Here is a 22,725-nt window from a genome sequence, read left to right as displayed (position 1 = left end):
CAAGTATCACCCTGCATTTAGAGACACTTATTCAAGTACACAACTATTTATTATTCTGGTTCTGAATTTCTGCACTTGTAAAAGGAATCATGTTTGACTAGAGAAGTGCAGAAATTACTTAACACTTTTTTTTTTTAATTAATGACATTAACTAATGTGTTTGGACTATTATTAATGCGTATTCTTCTGAAACTGAGAGAGATTACTAATGTCAGTTTGATCTGGAAGCTATGTTTTCACTGAAATATAGGAAAAAGCCTCATATTAATTTTATGTTCTGAATGCAGAATTGATTTTGTTGTCCATTTCAGTCTCAGTCCTGTGTGCTTTGAGTCCAGGCTCCATTTGTATCTTTCTTTTTTGAAGATGAACTCATGTGAATGACTCTTGGAGCAGTACTGCCATTTTAGTTCAGATGAAGGTGCTGACTACTCTGCTACATTGGCCTTAACTGGCAAATAACTTCCAGTGTCTGACTTCAGAAACACTGTCATGTTTATTACAGTCTTACCTCTGAAATTATTTTTTACATTAAATGCTTCTCTTCTTACAGGGTGATACTTGTCACTCAATTTAATTGAAATGTCATGCTAACCTTTATTTGAAATACTCTGAACTTCCTGTGGTTGTTGGGAATTCTTTTAGCTTTGATTCCAATTAAAATCCTTAAATTACCAGTGTACAAAAACTGCATCCTAATTAACCTTATGAAACTGCCTGCTAATTAATCTTACAAACAATATATCTTTTGCAGAGGTAGTTCAGCTGAGTCTGCCTGAAGATCAAAAACAAAGCACCACTGCAGCAACAGTGGGACAAAGTGCTGTCTTAAGTTGTGCGATCCAGGGGATCCTGAGACCTCCCATCATCTGGAAGAGGAACAATATCATTCTGAATAGCTTAGATTTGGAAGATATCAATGTAAGTAAGAGAAATTTCTATTTAACAGCTTATTATCAAAACTCTTCATGAAGAATAGAGAAGTGATATGTAACAAGCTCCATACTCCTGACATTTTAAAGAAAAGAAATGGAAATTACATGTTTGCCAAACTCAGTCTGTTTTTATTTTACTGTGTATTCAAACCCTTGTTGTTAAACACAAAGAAATAATTTTTAGCAGACCAATCATTTTGAAGAATAAATATACCAGTAAAAAAGTACATGAAGACAAAATTGCAGCCCAAAATGCAGTCAGCATTATAATTCAGGATTATACAGTCTTCAAACATCTAAAAGAAAAAAAAAAACAAACTGTGAAATGAACATTTTAAGAAATGCATAGTGAGTTACTGTGAACAGATCATAATCAATCTTCTAATAATTCAATAAAAAATTATTTTTTCCAAAATAAGTGTTTTACTACAAAATCAGTTGTTTTGCTCCAAATATTCATCAGTGTATATGGTACTTCTCAGAAAATCACAAGTGAATACTAGTATACCTTAAAATCTTTTTTTAGGAAGGCAAATATTTGCCACCTAACTTTGCCATGATCTCAAAATATAGAACAAAAGAGAAAATGAGGAACATAATTATATCTTCTGACAAAACTCTGAAAATAATCTTTCAGCTGTATTTTGTTTGATTATGGGTATGCTTACTTTGCTTTGACCACTTTATATTAGCAAAGTTATAAATGTGGACAGACTCTTACATCGTGAGCTGTGCTTTCTCTCTGACTCAGATGAGTCCAGAATCACTTAAACTGTTATGTGTGTGGAATACCACCATAATCAAATATCTACATTGTTTTTTTAAATTTCATTTTCTTATGAATGCTTTTATTTCTAACGTGGCAATTGTACTCATGCATCACCTTTGTTTTGTTTCCTGGTTTTACATTAGTTCTGTTTGTAGATTTCTCACAGTGGTACTTTGTAAAATAAAAGGCAGTTTCAAAGCTCGTCTTCCTTGAATGGCAGCTTTAAGTCACTTGAGAGGCTTAGGATGAAACCAGCATCCTCTGACAGGTTTTGTTAAATAATTTTTGCTTTTGCTAGTTTGGTATTAATCATATGACTGACATTCAAAAGTGTCTTGCCCACATTCACAAGCTCCTTTCTGTGGTATTTGTTAGCTTTCTGTAAATATTCATGATGCTCATAAATAATGATTTGGAGTTCTTACTAATCACTTCTAAGTATAATACATGGCATGAGCTGTAGATAGAAACAGGAACATGCATCTGGACACAGAGAAATAGAAGGCAAATGATGAATGGAAATAATGAAGCTAACAGCTTAGTTTCAAATGGAAAGGTTTAGTTGACTGCATTTGCAGATGTGAAAAGAGCAAGTGTTTTCAAAGCCTGATACATCCATTTTGAGTATGAAAATTTAAAAAACCAAACACCAACAGAGAAACTTCTTGTGTCAGGTGTGGGTACACAAGTGTTGGCAGCCTCTGAGGGAAGAGGCCGAGGCTGCCCCATGCTAGACACAGCCAATTCCAGTTCAGCCTCTCAGCCACACTTGTGGCAGCTCTTGGAAAACATTCAAAGAAAAGACATAAAATACCAGAGGGGGAGAGAGGAGTAGAAAACAAAAAGAGTGAGAAACAGCAGAAGAAAGTCCAAGGCTGGAAGAGCAGGAGGTGCTCCATGGTGGAGCAGATATCCACAGCACTCACACTGGAGCAGGTTTATCTTGAAGGACTTCAGCCCATGGAGAGTCCTGGCTAGAGCAGACAAAAAGGGTGAAGAGAAAGGAGACTCAAAGAGTTACTGCTGTGTATTTACTGTACCCCTCCAACCTTCTGCACCATTCAGGCAGAGGATAAGTGTGTTAGGAGTGAAGGAGTGAAGTTGAGCCTGAAGAAGGCAGGGACGAAAGCTGTTGTTTTAATACTGTATGTCTTTTTGTTTCCCACCACCCAAATTAATAATTACTTAATAATTTTTGTTTTCAATAAATTAAGCTTAAATTTCCCAAGGTTGACTCAGTTTTGTCCACCATGGTTATTAGTAAGCAGTCTCCCTGTCTTTATCTCAACACATGAGCTTTGTCCTTCATGTTCCTCTTATTTTCTCCCCCTGTACTGCTGTGGAGAGTGGAGGGGGAACAAAGTAAGCAACTGGATTGGAGTTTGGTTATTAGCCAGGGCAATCCTGGCGTACTTCTGAAGTACTTATCACAGCTGGAAGAGGGTTGAGTATGCAATTTTTGAAGACTCAAGGGATGCTCAACTTGTAGTCAGATTGCAGTGGTGATCAGATATTCAAAGCAAAGTTGAAATTGCTAGAATTGTCCAGTTTTGTTTGTATTCAATAGGAGAAGAGGAATGTGTGACAGTGTACTGAACTGACATCCCATAAGCATAAAAAGAAAGGTCTGCAAAGTGTTGAGATGATGTGTGTGTGTGTGTGTGTGCATTTTGTGTACAGGTACAGTAAGAGCTGTCGAGGGAGTAAAAACTTCCAGTTACAGGAGCACATAATTCTGAAGAGAACTGGAATGCTTGGAAGTCTTTTTAAGCAAAAAATATGTTATATCTTAGTCCTTTAATATCAACAGTTTAGTTATGATTCAAATATAGAAACAATGACAGATCCAATATCCATGGAGTAGGGCACTAAAATTAGTAGCACTCATATATATATATAGGTGATATTCATCTAATATGTCTTTGTAGATAAAATAACAGAAGGTGGAGGAAAGAGTTAATGGAGTCTGATGAAAAAAAAAAAAAATGGGCATAAAGACATTGAGTTAAATTGTTCCCTAGAATATCTTTTCTTCAAAATTTATTGTACACGTTTCACTGTTGCACTTATTGATGCCCCTATATATATTTCTAGATCTTCCCTTGGTTTGGTTTGGTTTGTTGTTGTTGTTTTTTTTTTTTCTTCCTCTTACATATTTCTTTGGTCATTCCATATTTTTCTGAATCTTGTTCATCATATATTCCCTGTTCGGTTCTTACAGTTTTGCATTTGCTTAAAGGTTGTTATGTAGCCATAATTTAGTATCCATTCAGGCAATGTAATAAAAGTAAAACCTTGGGGAAAAGAGAAATAATTGGGGAAGAAAAGACTGGTGTTTTATACTTCACTATGGAAAATGAATTTAGTACTTAAATAAATATTTTCAAAGTAACAAATGCAGAGGGAAACATAGTGTGCTCCAGTTTATGTCAAAATTTAACCACCAAAGAATGTGTTGTACTTATTCAGGCAATTTTAAACATTCAAAACCCCTAAGTCCTTGTATAATTTAAGATGTCCCCAGAGGCAATGTCTTCTAGGCTTTACTATAGTTATATTATAAACTACAATCACGTTTGCCTAACTCTGGGAATTATTAATTTACTCAGTTATACAAGAACCACATCCATGCATCTAGAGACTAATAATGTTGTGTAAATAGTAGTACTTTCTGGAAAAACATGACAAGCACTATCCTGGGAAGATAGATCAATATCCTTTTTCAGCAAAATGCATCAGAAATCATCATAAATGCAAGTCAGCACATACCTAGGACTAAACAGTAGTGACAATGTGATTTTGTAAATCATAGCAAGTGCTCATACTTAGAAATTAAGTTTTTGCACTCTGCAGTTCTTAAGGAGTTAAGCTATTTACTTTAGGGAGGGACAAACTGAGAATATAATGTCCTAGTGTTTTGAGAAATGGAAAAATGCAACAAGAAGCAGCAAAGAAGTCCAAGTCTAAACTCAAATTGTGACTGCTGAATTTCTATTTTGTTGAAAAATACCCTACTCCTCTACTGAAAGTACATAAGATATATGTCTAAGGTTGTCAACTGTGGAGTGGCTAAGAGCCAATCTTAAATAATGAATAGTGTTATATACTCGAAGACATTTTAAAGAAACATTAAGAAATATTATTTGACTTCCAAAGATGAGAATGAAAATTCTATTTAGTGCATTCAAAAAGTGGTAAAATGACTTAGAGAATGCAATCAAGTGTGTGGTCAGATATTAATAATGTTACTGATAATATCCAGTTGGTAATTTTAGAAGTCCTTAGTACTTCTCAACTCTTCTTATGATACTTGTGATTACTATTTGTGGAAATAATGCATCTTGCTACTGATCTTTCTCTTATTGAAACTGATGACAGTCAGGGATAATCAGCATCCGTCTGAATGAAACCATGAGAAGTTGTGTTCCTCTGCAGATTCTACTTAAATTTTAATATAGTTGTGCTGTGTCTCACTGCAGAATTGATATCATAGGACATTCTGCTGATACACATCTAGAAAGACCTTTTCTTCCTGCTGTTATTCTGCACCTTAAGTTCTTTATCTGTCTTTCCACTTACCTCTTTGAATATATTTTATCTAACCTATTATTCATTATGTAAAATAATTCTGTTTTGGAAAATTTTAAGATAGCGCTTTTTTTTTTTTTTTTTTTTTTTTTTTTTTACTTTTTTTAACAGTTTTTATATCTCATTTTACTTTAGACTTTTTCTGACCTTTTCCTTCAGTTTTGCCTTCGGCTTCTGCCCTATACCTGTCAGCAATCACACTTTTATTACAAGGTGTCTGCCCTTCGTTCTTTCGTTTATACAAGATCTACTTAAATGACTTGTCCACATATAAAGTTTTAACATCTGCTAACATACTTAAATTAGTAACTTTTTAAGAGAATGTAGTTTAATTTAAACTTTTTGCTAAAGCTTATGATATCTCTCTTTAGGCTACCTTCAACAGAAGCATGTAGTATTCCCATTTTGGGATTTTTGAAGTTACATATAGATTATCTTTCTCTCAAAACTTCTAATTTTTTTCATCTTGTTACAATTATTTTACAGATTACAATTTTCACTTTTTTTGAATAATTCAACAGTCTGTATTCTCTTACTAGTATATTCCTCCCCTCCCAACAAAAACCACAACCCCAAAAGACCATAATAGAGATGCCATTAAAAGCTTATGTCCTCCGAAAGAACATGCTCCCTTCCATTCAGGAGAGTGCTGCTCAGCCACTGATGACACAAATGTTTTCAGATTGTCCACAATGTTAAGCATATTTCCTAGAAAGCACTCCTGACATCTGCCCTCTTCTTTTCCTTCCAGCTTTTCCCCCTTTTCTCCCCCTTTTTTATTCTTAGGAAAATTCTCATCAGAACTGCCTTTCATATTGTATTCTCCCATGGGAGATAGTATGGACCTACATACAAACTTCTCTTTATGCATGATTAACTCATACTTAGTAGAACACAATTATGACTTTAAGGCAATAGCCATAAATATAAATGTCTTGTCTGTCAATAATTTATTTTTGTTGTGTTTGTATTTAAGACAGAATCCCAGGTGAGCCAGAACTGTTAGGGAAATATACCTCAATCTTTTTTTCTGCTCCCCAAAGATAACTACTCTTGAAAGTGAAAGATCTCAAAAGAAGTTTATTGGGATATAAACTATAGCGGACTTAAATTTAAAGAAAGTGAGGATTAAAAGGCAAAACACAATTTCAATTCAAAATTAATATAAACAGATCTCTTCTTTCTCCAGTGTCCTAAAAGAGGGAATGCCTGTTTCCAGTGTTGCTTGCAGTCAACTTAGTGACTTTCTGAATTGCTGCAGGAAGCTCTGCATGGTCTTGCTTCATTTCTCAGGAGTGTTTCATCCTCGAAGGTTTGCCATTGCCCCTCTGATCTTGTGGAGTCTTTGCTGCGATTCTCACCCCTGTGTGAGGGAATGTGTAGGGGTCCTGTGACATGAAGGGACCATAAGAAACTATTTCCCTTCAGCCTTCCCTTTAGAGATGATGCTCTCGAACTCTTCCTTTTTGGATGATAGTAACTCATAGTCCAACAATGAACAAATCAAAACAGTCATTCACAGTCAAAAAGCTACCGATCTTGTCCAGTACAAAACCTGCTTCCTGACCAGCTTATTTTGAACTTTCCTTAGTAAATAATTGTTAAACTGCAATGCAGCAATTGCAGTGTCATATCATCTATGTGGTCCAACAATATTCTGTTAGTGTTACAATCAGGATATATGAAGTTCACTTTATCAGCATATTTGCAGGTTTCCCTCATACATTATGATTATGACACCTCTTAAACCTATCTGTTACATCGCATACATTTTCTACTGATTTTTTAAATGAAGTGGTTAGATTTGATTAACAGTGACTCATCAAATTCAGCATATTTCTATCTGTATTGAGTTGCCCTTTATCTATCACACAGGTTTTCTTTTTAGTAGGATGTATTATTACCTTTTCTATTTATGGATCAAATACCATTTTTTTTTCTCTATTTCATCTTAAAAGTGCAAATAGTTATTGTCAATGATACCAATCATCAATCATCAGCTTTATCAAAACTCTCTGGATTTTTTATTTACTTACAGATACGCCAAATGTCTTGACCACCAGTGCAATCATCTCATTCAGTTTTCTTCCATCCTTTATTTTTCTCTTCTCTTTTTTGAAGTCTGATTTTGAGTCCTAATTAATTATGTAGCAGTAGGATAAATCACATAAAAGGGAAACTTTGGATATATGTAAGACTTGCAAGATTTGGCACATTTTATTTATTTTGAATATTGAAGATCTTTTAATACTTACTTTAGTGATGGTATGATGAATGCTACTTTAAACTGTACATCATGTTTTCATGACACTATAAAGACACATTTAAACCAGTGTTGATCCCTAATCTTCTGGGTTAATGAAGACAGAGAAAAAATTTGAGATTTCATTCACAAGTACTTATTCCCATTAAAATAATTTGGACATGCAAGTTATATACTCTAGTTTAATCAGAGTTATAATACTGCAGAATTTTGCTACAGCTTATTAGGTACATCATTTTATGGTGGGGACTATTTTAACTTTGAGCCAGTTGATGATTCTCTCTTTATGAAGAAGCATTAAGATCCTCATGGGCTTTCTCTTTTGTGCCAGATCAATCTGCTTCATTTTATCTTCATTTGAAATGAATGTGTTGATTTCAGAGGTGAACAGAATCCTGTTCTGTGGAACATAATCTATTCTGAAGCTTTCAACAGTGTACTGAGACCATGATCTAGTCCCTTTCCTATCAGAGAGTGGGGCAGAGTAATTGCTTCTTGCAGAGCTGAGTGCCTTGTCTTGCACTACTCAGAGTTCTGTGTTGTAGAGCTGTTTCCGCTAATCATATCCAAAAGAGCTGAGTCTCTTAGTATTTTCCTCTTTGTTTTTCAGAAATTTAAAATGAAAGGCGTTGTGGCAGTGGAGAGTGGTAATATAACATCCATTCCCCCTTACCATGAAGGAATCCTTGAAAATAACCCTAGGCAAGCCGTGTTAAACTACCTATACATTCTTGACATCTACAGGCAGAAGCTGCTAATAAAGTGAAAGGGACATTGTGAATTTCTGAATTGTTTGGTGCTTCCAAACCAATTTCTTAACAGAGTGTATTGGACACATCTTTAGAATAGTAGCTGAAATGATATTTCTGTATTCCTAGCTGTTTAAGTCTTCCGTGTGAGCTGAAATAGATGAATACCAAAGGTGTTAAAAACATTGTTACCTTTGTTCTCCATAGACATACCTTCCTGAACATTGCAGCTGATTCTGTCTAGTTTCATTGGGGATTCCAGAATACGTCAGCGACACTTTTTTTTTTTTTTTTAGAAATTCAGAAATTTCTAAAGGTAACTTTACAATATAAAGACAACAAGTAAAAACTTTATTATTGTTGGTATTTTACAATATAGTTATATCCACCCCTGACTGTTCTATTTTTAAGTTTTCTACAGTAAATAGTAATTAGAAGATTCTTTAGAAACAAGGAAATATTTTAAGGAAGGTATAGAGCCAGTGTGTTCATTTATAATAATGTTTTCCTTTCAGTAAGCTGTCTTTTAGATATATCTCGATTCTTCTACCACATTATTAATTCAAACATTGTTCATTATTGTCTTGCTGCTATAGTAACCTGTACTCCTTTTTTCAGAGACACCAGAACTTCTATCATACCTACCTGTATTTTCACTCTTGCCCACCTTCCCTGTATTTCAAAATTAACGGAAAGCTATTTGATCTATTGTGTTATAAGATGACTTCAGAATTTTTGTAAGCATATTTTTTCACTACCATAGCATCTTTCTTCCTCAACCCTTTCTTTTCAGTTCAAATTCACTGTTTTCTCTGTTCTTTTGTATATATGGATAGATAGAGATGCAGGTTACGTCTTCACTCTATATTGCTGATACCAGCAAATTCAGCTTGTGCAATTAATTCCTGATTAGTGCATTAAAAAAACTGCAGTTTCATTTTTATGTACAGTTATAGACTTACTCTTCTAATTTTTTTCTGCAGTATACATTCCCTCAGCTGAGTGAAAACCAGCATCATTTCTGAATGCTTTTATTACTAGTTACAGATCTATTTTTCCAAATTGTCCAGGTCATTTTGCAGTACTTTTGCTATCCTACTACATTAATGCTTTCCACAGCTTTGATAAGAATCGTGTGAAAGATTTTTATAGGATGCAAAAGTAATACTAAACTTTTCAGGTTATTATTTTAGAAAAGAAGTCCAAAAGAGCAGCCTGGACCAGACTACAGCTAGCAGGAAAGGTTAGTCCTTAAAAGCATAAAAAAGATACTTTGTTAAAAATTGCCTGCTGTGGCTCACAGCCCTAACTTTCAAACCATCACTATAGTATATTAAATAGGAGGATCACATCACCAGTAACAAAATTTCTTTGATTAAATCCCAGAATCTGTTTCACTGAACAGAAGGGCACAATTGTTTGAACACCAGAAAAAGAAACCCTTTCTAACCCTCCCTCCCAAACATCCCAGGAAGAAGAATTAAGATAGGTAGGACATAATCACCTATTGGGAATTTGGCTCAGCTGGCATTTATAAAATTTTAAGAAATAATAATAATAAATAAATAATCCTCCAGAATGGTACCAAGGTAATGATCCAGTACTGACTCAAAAGGAAAATTGCCACCCACCTGTAAAATCACCAGTGCTACTACTTGCAAAAGTGATGTGAAGTAAATTACTTAACCCAGATCAAGCCTGATTAATTTATGAGCTCTGAGAGGGTTGCAACAGAAGGTGGTATGTCTCCCATTATTTTCAGATGATGTCATTAAAGATTTCTCTGAATCAAACTGCTCAGTGATCTATCGACCCATACTCCCACTACCATGTATCCATCCATATTGATCTACTTTAGTACAGAACAATTTCTCTCATTGTTCTATGAAAAAAGGTAAAATAAACTAAAAGTTTTCCTAAATGTGGTATGAATTATGGCAATGCCTCTATCTGTCAGTACTTTTAATAGTTGCTATAGTTTTCTTTGATTTTCATGTAGGTTTCTATTTCTAGTTTACATCCATATGGCTAGTGTTGAATTTTAACTGTAGTATTTTTTACAGGGTTTTAATAATTTATATTTGTTTACATTTACCATGATTAACACTGTGACAAATTTACATGTCATGATCATGAAAACCTTGGAACATTGGAAACATTGGGAAGAATTAATCAAAAAAAGCAATGGTGATCTTTCTCCGTCCATCTTCTGGTGAAGCTTCAACACTGAACTGAAGAAAAAGCCTTGAGGGTGGTCATCTCTACAGTCTCCTTCTGACTGTTCTCAGTTGGGCTCTTCTTGCCTTTTGTTATGTTTGTTGTTCTGTCTTCTCCTGACTTGCATTTCGGCAATGCTTTACAGGTGATAAGATTGGTACAACCTTAGGTTTTTACACAGTCTTTGGAGCATCTGTAGTAAAGATGTATTTTGATTGTTACTTGCTTGAATTGGACTTGTATCTGAAAGTAAAATCTTCAATATTCTGTTTTCTACATTCCAAAACATTCTGCCAAGCCCTGGTGGAAAATCAAATTTTCAGTCTTTCTTGTCCTTCACAGGATTACTTTTTTCTGTGAAGCTCGCTCAGGGCTTCATCTAGTCTGACAAAGAACGTAGGAGATGTATTCTTCAAAGTGGGTGAGAATTACAAAAACCAAACAAAATAAAAGGATACTTTTTTCCTATTGGGGAATAGATGCATCAATGATGTGCATCTGATTCTCCTTTCATGTATGCCTGGCTATTGTTGCACTTAAAACTCCAACCAGAAGTAGGGAAGTTGAAAAAGTGTTCCTAAATAATACCCAGTTTGGTTTGGTGTAAAAATTTATCCTACCTTAGAATAAGGAAGAATCAGGTGAATTTACAGATGATCACTGAATTTGTACTCTCTATTATACTTTTGTGGGTAAAATGAGATAGAAATGACTAGATTTTTGTCAGTTACCCAAAAATACTTATGAAATATGTTTTTGTTTTGCTGATGATTAACATTTTTCCTCTAGAACTTTCTAAGGAAAATATCTTAACATTTTCCAGTGTTAAGTCTTGTCATATAGATTTTTAATTGAACACTTGAAGGGGGGGGAGGGGGAATAAAAATAACCTAAAATAAAATTCAGAGTATCTTAATAAAAGAAAGCATTCTTTCTCATTCTGATCTGAAGTAGGTTATCATATCTGGTTTAAAATCAGATTTGAGTGTCCATTTATTCTTAAGAATTTTTATAATAGCAAAAATTATGCATTTCATTTCAGATTGTCCAGTTACTTAGTTGGGATGAGACTATTTCTTCCCATGTAGAGCATGTACTCCTTCCAGGCAAAAGTCTGTCTTTGCAGATCTGTTTGTGTTAATGAGAAATAAAATAGAACTGCCATACTCTGGCACAGTAAGATATCCATGCCATTCCACTTTTGTCTATGAGATATTTTAGATTTTGTGCAGCAACTTGTCAAATGTTAGGACTTCTTGAAGTTCTTGCTATTGTCACTTACAGTTAGTTGAAGATTACTGAAATCCTGGTTTGCCTTCATGTTTTTGACATGTTACACATTAGTTTAAACATCAGAAAAGAAATTCATTCATGAAAAAAGCTTTGAAGTTTAAGCTGTGAGTGTTAAAAAATTAATGTTTTAAATTCTAGTAAAAGGAAGGCAGAGGGGAAAAAGCCACCTTTTCTCCCACCCTTCTGTATTAAAGGTCTTATTTCTGACATGAATTCTATTATCAGTTAGCAACAGTTGATGATAGGGTTATAATTAGAGTAAAATAAAATTGAAACCAAGGGTTAGCTAGAGGGATCAGCAATAGAAAAAGAACTTCTGTGGATTTCAGTCTTGCAAAGTAAGACTGTACTGTATATAAGAAAAATTTATATGATGGTATTTCAGTAATACAGTTATATAAGGTGACAATAGCACAGAAGCTTTCCAAAGAATAGTACCGTCCCATTGTTTAATATGAAAGCATAGAACAGAGGTGAAAACAGAAGGTATAGTGTATATAGCTTCATTGTTCATAAAGGACTTGTACTTTTAATGAATTTTTAGGTCCATTACAGAAAGCAGTAGCTAAAAATGCAAAAATTAAATACAGGAGACAAATATAAACAACAAAGGTATACTGAGAAGTAAAATTATCTAGATAGATCTCATAGAAACTTGCGGTCTGTTTAACAGAGTTAACTATTGTTGCAACAAAAGAGGATTACTTACTATCATTGGCACAGCAGTAGTGAAATTGAAGCAGTGGATGTCTCACAGAAGAGAGAACCTGTTACTCTCAATTCAAAGAGAGCATGAGAATATGGTCATGACTCAGTATGATACTCTGATTTGCATATGAATCCTTTATATCAGTGTTTTGTGTAACTGGAATTCATGGTCTTATTTTCAACTGTGCAATTGAAAATACTTGTGTTTGATTTTTTTTTTTTTTTTAACTGTTAATAATGCATAGAAAATACATGTGCAAGATCAATTAGGCACTTTGCTTCAAGATAATAATTTACTAAGAATTTTGCAACTAGCAGGATATGGTACACTTTATATGTAGAAAAAATTATGTGAGTGTTTAATAGGAACAAAGTTGTTAAATATCAGTAAGATTTCTTTACTTCGTTAATAACAGCCAGAAAATATTAATGACCACTATTCACAATCCCTTTAGGAATTGGGGAATTTCAATCCTCATTTCTGTGACTTGAAGACAGACTAGATCTAACAGAAAGATACGTATGAGAAAGAAGAAATACAAATATCTTACTGGTCATAATGTGTAGAAAAGATTAAATTTTGTTAGTTCTGCATTATGCTATTGTATTTGTGTATGAGCAGCCATCAAACTATATCATACCTGTAGGCTTATTAACTTTCTTTATAACATCTTGGCTTCATATTAGTAAAAGAACAGAAATCGTACTTGGTACAGCTCTAGAAAATGTTTGTCAGTGCCACCACGTGCTGAAACTTTTTTTTTTAACAGACAACTTTCTGAACACTCTAATTTGTCTTGTTTTGTACCAGGATATTCTTGCAATAGCTTATAGTTTACCTGAGCAAAAACCATGACCAGAGGATACAAAGGCTCTCACTAAAATATATCATCACAGTTCATTTGTGTAGAGAGGAGAAAAGAAGAAAAAAAAATAAATCCTACAGAACTAGTTTTAGTGGTTACACTGAAAATATTGAGGTAGCTGCAACCTACCAAAGCTTTTTGTGATAAAAGATTAGACTGATGAACATGTAATGCTGTATTAGTGGATTGAGCAAAGGCAATATATGTGATGCTTGCATGTAACCACAAATGGTATTAAATGTAAATTGTCTCAGCTAATAAAAATACACTTTTTATTAGTGTAATTCAGCCTTTGCTGTACTCCAGCTCATACTAAGTGCTTAGTTCAGATGGACTGGGATTTGCTCTTTGCTTAAAAGACTCTAAGAAAAATATTTTTATGAGTATTGAGTGTGTCATCTGGGCTAGACTCTTGTTAAGTGATGCTGCTGTGCTAGCATTCAAGCTGTCAATATTTTGATTTTATAAGCAAAGAGCAAAAGATGGCAGTGGATGGATGTCACTCACTTTGTTGTATGTATTCAGGTATATACTTAAAAGTCTTTTGTGTAGCAATTCCAGACAAGATCTTTCTTAGCATATATATGCCCATTTCTTATATAACACAGCTGATAACAAGGTGACACAAATGGCACTGTATTAATTATCCAAGTAATGTGTGTGACTGGCTCTCTTTTCTCTCTACTTTTGTCTGGAGGTCATACATTAATGCTGCATAAGAGATCATCTTAAAGAAAATTATTCAAGTTACAGTATGCATTTTTTCCCCTTTGGACCCTAAGAATAACCTAAAGTGAATCATTCTGATTTTCAAAATCAGGTTGAAGGTACTAGGTTTACTTTTTTCTTTTTTTTCCCTGTACCTCCTCTTCAGCTACCACGTGGTAGGAAATTCCCTACCAATATCTATCTTTTTTGGTTTAGGTAGCTTTCTCTGCAAGGTATTTGAAAAGTGTATGTGTTTGACAAGGTATTTTATTGCCCATTGGTTTATCATATGTACACAGAGTAGTTTGTAATAAAACAAAATTTGTCCTGCAGAGCTTTTGCAGACTGCATAAAGCTTGAACACACTCTACCTACCTGTCTCTCTTGCTCCTGGATAGTTCAGAAATACATGGGACAGACTGAATGAAAATTGGATGAAAATTTTAGTAATATGAAAGTTAAAAGGGTTAAATTTTAGTGTTTGTGGATTCTCTTGAGTTTGTAAAGAAACATCCTGAGAAATTTCTTTCTGCGAAATAAAATAAGTTCTATTACTTTAAGATGAGTGCAGTTCAGGAACCAAACATATGAATTATTGTCAACATAAAAAAAGGGGTTGTACTCATGAAACTAAAACTGAAACCCAGTATTTTATGCAATAGGAAGATCAAAAAGTCCAATAAATTTTCTAAATTGAAAATAAAAGTGCTTGTAAGCTAAGTGATGGAAAATAAATTCAATCTTATCCCAGTGTAATTATGAAGAGTTGATATTTTCAGAATCAGGAAAATTTAGCAAGTATTCAAGGATTTATGTCACTCTTCCTACAAATAAGAAGTGTTTAAAGAAAGAAAGTAGAAATGGAGATGCTCTTGTCAAACTTATTCCACAAATCTGGCCTTAAATTGAGTCACCTTAGAGCACAAATTGATTAGTATTTCTCTGGGGCCTGCTAGCACTTATACATCACTTTGGAATGTGATCTAAGTGAACTGTACAGTGCAAAGCTAGTTTCTTTTTGACGATCTAGCTTCATGTGTAATAATAAATACATCTGCAACTAAAACCAAAGTAAAAAAAAAAAAGACCAGTTTGGAGGAATTGTAATAAACTCTGGTAATTGGGTAATTATAAATTCATGTCACTGGTTATGACCTTAAATTTAAAAATATATGACAGACAAATATCAAATAGCTTTATCTGATTAAATCCAATTGTATAACAATTTGTTTTGTTAAAAAGCAGTAGAAGTTAAATGGTATATGACTCATTCTGAAGATCTCTGTGTAACATGAACCAATAAAAAAGACAGCTGTATCAGAGCATGCTGAACTTTCCATTTAAAATAAGCCGTAATCTACTCAGTTGGAGATTTTGAATGTCTGAATAAATTAGCAGTCATTATTGCAGATTCATAGCAAGATAACATAAAGTTACAGAGTAATTTTGGGAAGTAAAAGATTAGTGATGTTTTATGGCTAGCCTCAAGTGCACTAGTACTTTGGCAAAGCTGTCACTTATGTCTAGTTCATATCTCCCATATACAAGATCCAAATTCTCTTTACATGACTATGTATAAAATTCACTTGTTATTCTCACTGGTGATTTAGGAGATGCGGGTTTTACGATGCTTTTCTGTGTGATCCCTCCTCAATTTCTTGGGAAGCTTGTAACTTTATTAGGTTTGGAAACAGCAAAACTAATTTTTAATCAACTACATAGTCTGAAAATCACAAAGCAAACTGCTGCATGTTTTTCATAGAATAATGGATGTTACCATTTATTAGATGTTACTATTTCCTCATGAAGAGAAACAGCAGTCCTTAGTGTATCCAAGAGAAGGAAAAATCATACATCTCTACTTAAGTAGATACAGTGTTATTCTATTTATTTATAGTTAGATTTCTCAGATTTGCTGAATACAGGTAAATATTGTTCAAGTAATGGTTGGGGCTCACACATTACAAAGTCTTATTTTAGGAAAAAATAATAGAGGGTCATCTCTGTATTGATCATTTGTAAAACAACCTTAGGAAGATATGCATGAAGACTTCCTCAATCTATTTAGTTACGTGTTCTGAATTACTCACTGAATGATTACCTTTTTCCCCTTTGGCAGTAGAGTGATGCTAGCAAGACTATCTTGATGTGCTGAAAATCAGCCTTTGTAAAAATCATCGCTTTTTTTGTTTGTTTCCAGTCTCCTCAGCGTCAATAAGTAGAGAGACCAATGAAATACTTACAATGCCTAATTATATTTTTTTTTTTTTTTTTTTTTTTTTTTGTTACCTTTTCTTTTCCTTCTTTTCTTTCCTTCCCCAAAGTGTGGATTTTTGGAGTTAAGCTTAATATGTTGAAGTTCTTTAAAAAATTTTAAGGCCAGAAGATTGTATCAATTCTTTCTTCTGACCTACATGAAACATTTCCCATAAAATCAGTACTCTCAGAGTGTGTAAGTGCAAACTTTGGTGCATAAAAATCACCTTTTTACTGTGTACTAATGTTGAGGTACTGGTGTGTGCTGGTGTTCTAGGTAACATGCATAGAATTCATCAGCTGTCAGAAACTAAGCTTACAGAGCAGAAAAGACTCTTAACCAGTTCACAGATCTCTTAAATACAGTATATTCAGTTTTGTAAAATGTTTGGATCTCTGTGTAAAAAGCTGAGGCTGAAATGCTTGTCAGGAAGTTATCATCTAGGCCTGAAAAATTACAAGAGTAAAAAAAAAAGTAGTAGAAAACCCCCAAACAACAAACAACCAAACAACTCCACGTAAAAACCAGGAGAATATTTCCTGATTTTTTGAGTTCAACCTTTGGATCACTTGAAATGTGGAAAATCCAGGTACCAAGCCCTAGTTTGAATTATGTACCTTAATGATTTAACTATGGTATACCTATAAGTTATTTGGGACTCTAAGCACTAGAACAAAAATTATTTTCTGAGGGAGTTAGGCCTTCTTTTCTAGTTAAAAAAAAAAAAAAAAATTCTTCAGACCACATAAATTTAGACTGCATTCCCAATTCCGTTTTCTGAACTTAAATTCTTTGAACTGAATTCTCAGTTTCATGTTAGAAAGTGAGATTTGGGCACGGAACAGTATGGATGCACCCAGCAGAAAGGAAAATAAAGACATGATATTTTCCATTTTGAGGGAGATGTTTTCTGAGGGAAGGTTGTGATCTCTAGATGAGACAATACTCAGGATTTGGAGTACAGGTTTTTATACAAAGCAAAACAATGTTATTTAAGAGAGGAATATATTGACATTAAATTAACTATGGTGTAGAAAAACCCCACAAACCAAACAAAACAATCCTAGTCTCTATGATAATGAAACAAATTCAAGTAGTCTGTTTCATTATACATTCTCCTGTGGGGAATAAGCTGGCAACAGTCTTTCTAGAGCTGTTAATGAAGAAGTGTAGGCAAATGATTATAGATTCTCTCTCTCATATACAAAGTATTAGCATACAAAAGCAAGCTATAAAACCAAAGGAAATAATTACTGATTTAAAAATAAAAATCACCTTTAAGTTTCTGTTGTATTAATACTAAGACAACTAAGCAAAGATTCACTGTCAAATGTCACATTCCATAATCCTTTACTCATTATTTGTGACATGTATCATGATTCTCAAATGTCAAGTCATCCAATAGAACAGAGTTGCAATGGGATCATTGTTAAAATAATTGTTCAATTATAACTTTTTTATGCATGACAAAAATAATTAGTTTTGCAATTTAATTGTAGGAGCACCAGGCCATTTCTATTTAAACATTAGGCTATTTAACAAAAATTGATCTTGTAGCATTGTTTATCTAGTCATCAACTTTTTTTCTCAAAAGGTAGGAAAACCCTTTCCTATATGTATTGCTGCTGTTATTTGAAAGCTCTAGTTCGGTGATGCTTGTGTGTGTCTGTGAAAATGCAGGTTTTTTCAGTGACTTAGCTTGTGAGTTATTCTATAAAACACTAAATATATGTCAACATTCTGTGTCAAAGAACTCCGTTTATACTTCATCATCCCTTTCCAAATGCTGCTTACAACATTAAGTTCTCTTTGTACTGAATTGTTTGCTTTAATTAACAAAACAGACATTGAACTCAGTATAACGATAATCTAGGGACATTTGTAGTTGTAAAAAAGTCAAACCAAACAACAAAACTAAAACCACCACACCAACAAAAATAGCCATCCATATGATTCAGGCTCTCTGAGTGACGAAGTGGTGATGTCATGTGGAAATCCTATTGAAATACTGATGTGTCAGTAAAATAAGCACAAGGATGTTTTATCTATGGTTTCTATGAATAAGGAGAAGCCATAACACAGACATCCATTTACTTAGAAAATAACTATGGTACCTAAAGATATCATCATGCCACAGTGAATCAATCAAAAGGCCTGGAATTGGTAAGTGTGCTTCATAGCAATATCTAATAACTTTGCATAAGGAATGCTAAATTAAACTAGTCTCCAGAATGCATTGCAGCAGCTAAATGTTAATATGCTCCATCCTATGACTTATTTTGTTCACAAATACTTTTGACAGAGATTAGGCCAAAAATTTCAGACAGCAAAAATATTAGCCATTTGCTAGACAAAATATATTGATTTTTTTATAGATCTAGTGTGGCTCTTTTGAACACCTGTTCTTCATTCTTCCGCTAATAACTTGATGAGCAACACTTTGAAAACAATTTTAGCTAGTAAGGGGAAAAAGTTAATTGAACTTACTGCTTCATACACTTTAGAAAGAATTAAAGAACAGTATCCAACTAGAATGATTATTGGAGTTATTCCAATGAGGTTTTTTGAATGGAAATCCAGTTGTATTGGTTCACATAAATTGAAGTTAAAAAGTAAGCATTAAAGGTTGTTTGTTTTGTTTTGGTTTGGTTTTTTTTTTACTTTTGTAGTGATTACTTACATAATGGCATATTGAAGATTTGGTATAAATATTGTCTGCATAACTGAAGTGCTAATACAGAAAGCTATAGTTATCTTAGGAAAGGCAAGTTATTGATTGACAGTCTTACTGGATAGGTTAATTTTTAGGTGAGCTATTTTCTTCTCTGAGTGAGCAGCTAGCAGAATCATCTGAAGCACAGAGCTGTAACAGATCTTCACCAGTAACACTTGCTTTCTGGGATCCCAGATCCCTGAAATCAGTTTACAAAAGTAGTGCTTCTGTAATGAATATCTAATGAGACATGTGCTTGGTGATTGTTCTAATGCATTGGATACTTGTTGTATACTTTGGGCTCTATGTGTGAGCCTCTGAGTATGTGAATATTTGTGTTGCATATAATTACAATGTGTATATATGTATATTATATAATACTGTATCCTGTGTTTAATCACAAGGAGAGGATATTTTAAGTTATTTAAAGATTTTAAAGGCTATTTTAGAGGCTATTTATGTTAAGGAGTATAAAATGACCATGAATAAGTTCTAGATTAAAAAAAAAAAAAAAAAAAAAAAAAGGAAACTGTATTGTATACATATTAAGAAGCTTTGAAACAGCTTTTTAATATGCAAGAAAGGCAGCTGAGTTTATGATAGACTATATTAACATTAGGCATATGATTTTCAAGGACTTTTCCAACCTAGATGATTCTGTGATTCTGTGATTATAGAGCCTGGGTTCCCTTCAGGAACCTGGGCCAATTTACATACCATAGAAGATCCGGCATACTTCTTCCCGTCATGAAACAGACTGTGTTTTGCAGGTTTTTCCTCATAGCTTGTACACTTTAATTTTGGAATTAAATATTTTACAACAGAAACTATCTACTAGGCTGAAAGATATTTTTCATAGTTTTACATTTCTATTTTATACTATTTGCTGTTTTATGTAAATAAACTACGTATATAACAATAAAAAGATTTCTGGGTGAGACTGAAAATAAACTAAATGTCAAGAAGTGTCCTAGCAGGATTTCTACAAGCAGTTTAGAATAACATGACACTTTGACTATTAGATGTTCTATACAATAATTGGCATAGTTAAAATTGAACTGGGAATCAAAATGAAGGTCAAATTTTGCACATACGGTGGAACATATATGCCAATTAACAATATATGAGAGGGTGAAGTTAAAAATTGTGACTTAAATTGAAAAAAAATTAGGATTTTTTGATTTGTGTATCTGCTCATTTCAAAGGGTGACCACACTTCCACAGGATGTCATTTGCCTTGTTAAATTGTGCAAAACTTTAGTTTTTCTATCTGATCAGATCCAATCTTAAATCGCTTTCCTTCTGCAAAAAACTATCATAACTAAATAAACAAACATTATGTCTGCAGAGTTTAACTAGTTGTTATTCTAAAAAATATCTTTTCTTTTACAGACACAGTATATGTGGCAAGATCAACCAACTCCACTATTCACAAATATAATATTTGGGTTTCAGATTGCTGTCAGCTATTCTGGTTTAATATTTGTTATGTTTGATATTTGCATCACAGCTTTGTTTCCAAGATGACGAGCATAATTACTGTAGAGATGCAGGCATAATTATGATAATCTTGTTTTTAATCTTTCCCGGTAGGATTTTGGAGATGATGGGTCCTTGTACATTACTAAGGTTACCACAACTCATATGGGAAATTACACCTGCTATGCTGATGGCTATGATAAGCTCTATCAAACTCATATTCTTCAAGTGAACGGTAAGGAAAAATGTTTTAATTACCAAGCCATAAGTGACTTGGATTTGGATTTTGTTAAGCAGATCTATTATTGTTATTTTACTTTCTTTATATTGTGTTACAGCTTAACAGAAAAAGATACTTATTTTTTTTTCTCACTGTTCTCCTATAAATAACCTCGCAAAACAAGAAAATATAATAATTTTCATGTATTAATTCCATATGAACAATAGTTATTAAAAGGAGTAAAGACAGTGCAGAGGACTTGCTGTGCAATCTAACTGTTCACCTATGAGGACTTTTAGTATGTTATCTGCAGAATGTTATTGTATATACATATAGGTGTATACAGATAAATGAGGTTTAGTATTAATTTAGCAATTCTGGAGACAAACTTGGAAAAATAAGTGCATAGGTCTCTTCCATTGAGAAAGCTGAATTTTAATATGAAATTTTTAAAATGCACTAATTAAAAGCTTTGTAATTGATGTAGGCTTCTAAATTCACATTTATTATTTTGAATCTAACCGTGATTTAGGTAGATTAACTAGAGGCGTCTGGATTTGAAATCTTGATCTTTACATTTTCCTGTATCTGTTCAAGTTTTAAGCACCATTTTCCTGAACCCTATACTTGTAACAACCGTGGTTAAGTTGTGCTGGTGCCCTGAAGACAGGCCTTTCCCTTATCTTGAACAGTAGCACTCTTTCCTAGCTCTCTTTACAATATGTATTTTTTTCCTAAATTATCTGAAGCAGTTGTTCTCCTTCACTGATCAAGGGTCCAAGAGTCCCACTGAACTTTACCCTCCGTGAGGTTTAATGTCTTTTTTTTTTTTTTTTTTTTTTTTTTTTTTTTTTTAATGACTCTGTGCTTTCCTGTTACTTCAGTGTTCATATTTATCTTTGACTTTTAAGTCTACCTTTCTGCAGTAAACTACCAGTATTTACCATTCCATGCTGATACTTAATCCTATTCAGAATCATGTTTGAACTCAATCTTCTCCTGTAAATTTACTTTGCATTAAGAGGCTCTAACTTTCTGTAGAAGCATACTCGAGACCTAGTTTCTTGGTCTAGACAGCACTACTACTGCCATAATTTTTTGTTTTGTTAATTGTTAGTCAGTTATAATTGACTTTTCTTGACATCTCTTATCCAAAAATGCTGAAACATTTTCTGATATATCTTTCATTGATATTCATACCAAATGCAGCTTCCAAGTTTTTTTTTTTCTATTGTCTTTTAATAACCTTTGTTTTTCACTTTCTGTTGTTAATAATCTTCACATTTTAAATGACTTTGATGCTTAGTGCTTGTTTCCAGTTTTCTTAACATGTCTGCCATTGTGTTTCTCCAGGAAACTGGCTGAGAATATCTATCTATCTATCTATCTATCTATCTATCTATCTATCTATCTATCTATCAGTCATCCATCCATCCATCCATCCATCCATCCATCCATCCATCCATCCCTCCCTTTTAAATTTTTTTTTCTCAATTTCTTCCTCTTCTGACCCCTAACATTTGTCAATGGAGTATCCTCCTTGATCTAATGCATGGCATCAACATCTTTTCCTCCTTCAATTTTTTCTTCAAGTTTAAAGTCAGGCAGAAAACCGTTTAAAGTCAGGCAGAAAATACTAGCTAAACTAGTGAGTTTAGTGGCTAAACTAGAGGGAAGACTGAATTGAAGTTTACTCATATTTTAATTCCTGCAGACATAGCAGAATTATTGGTGAGTTGAGCATGTTAGAAGGTCCTTGACCAACTTTCTCCTTTTATGTGTTCTGTTTTACCCTAATTTATTAAGAAATTATATTCTTGTCAGCATCTTCTCTACCAATCCCAGTGTGTTAATAATGCTGAAGAGGAGCAATGGTTAAAATACTGTGATTCTTCATGTTTGGCTCAGTTCATCATACGAGGCAAAACTCCACTTAAGTTGAAGTTTTACTGCAAGACTA

General features: G+C 33.5%; 1 protein-coding gene across 2 annotated transcripts in view; it reads left to right on the top strand.

The window, feature by feature from the left end:
• The window catches only part of FSTL5 (follistatin like 5), a 300,031-nt gene that overhangs the window by 205,033 nt on the left and 72,273 nt on the right, over nucleotides 1-22,725 (top strand). For both annotated transcript variants that reach the window (XM_026847761.1, XM_026847760.1), the window contains exons 6-7: nucleotides 755-921; nucleotides 20,660-20,780. In XM_026847761.1, the coding sequence (XP_026703562.1) occupies nucleotides 755-921; nucleotides 20,660-20,780 (288 nt within the window). The remainder of the gene's footprint in view (nucleotides 1-754; nucleotides 922-20,659; nucleotides 20,781-22,725) is intronic.

This window comes from Athene cunicularia (genome assembly GCF_003259725.1).
Source record: "Athene cunicularia isolate RWA chromosome 4 unlocalized genomic scaffold, athCun1 chr4_part2, whole genome shotgun sequence".
NCBI classification, from domain to species: Eukaryota; Metazoa; Chordata; class Aves; order Strigiformes; family Strigidae; genus Athene; species Athene cunicularia.
This window is presented reverse-complemented; position numbering and strand designations above follow the sequence as displayed.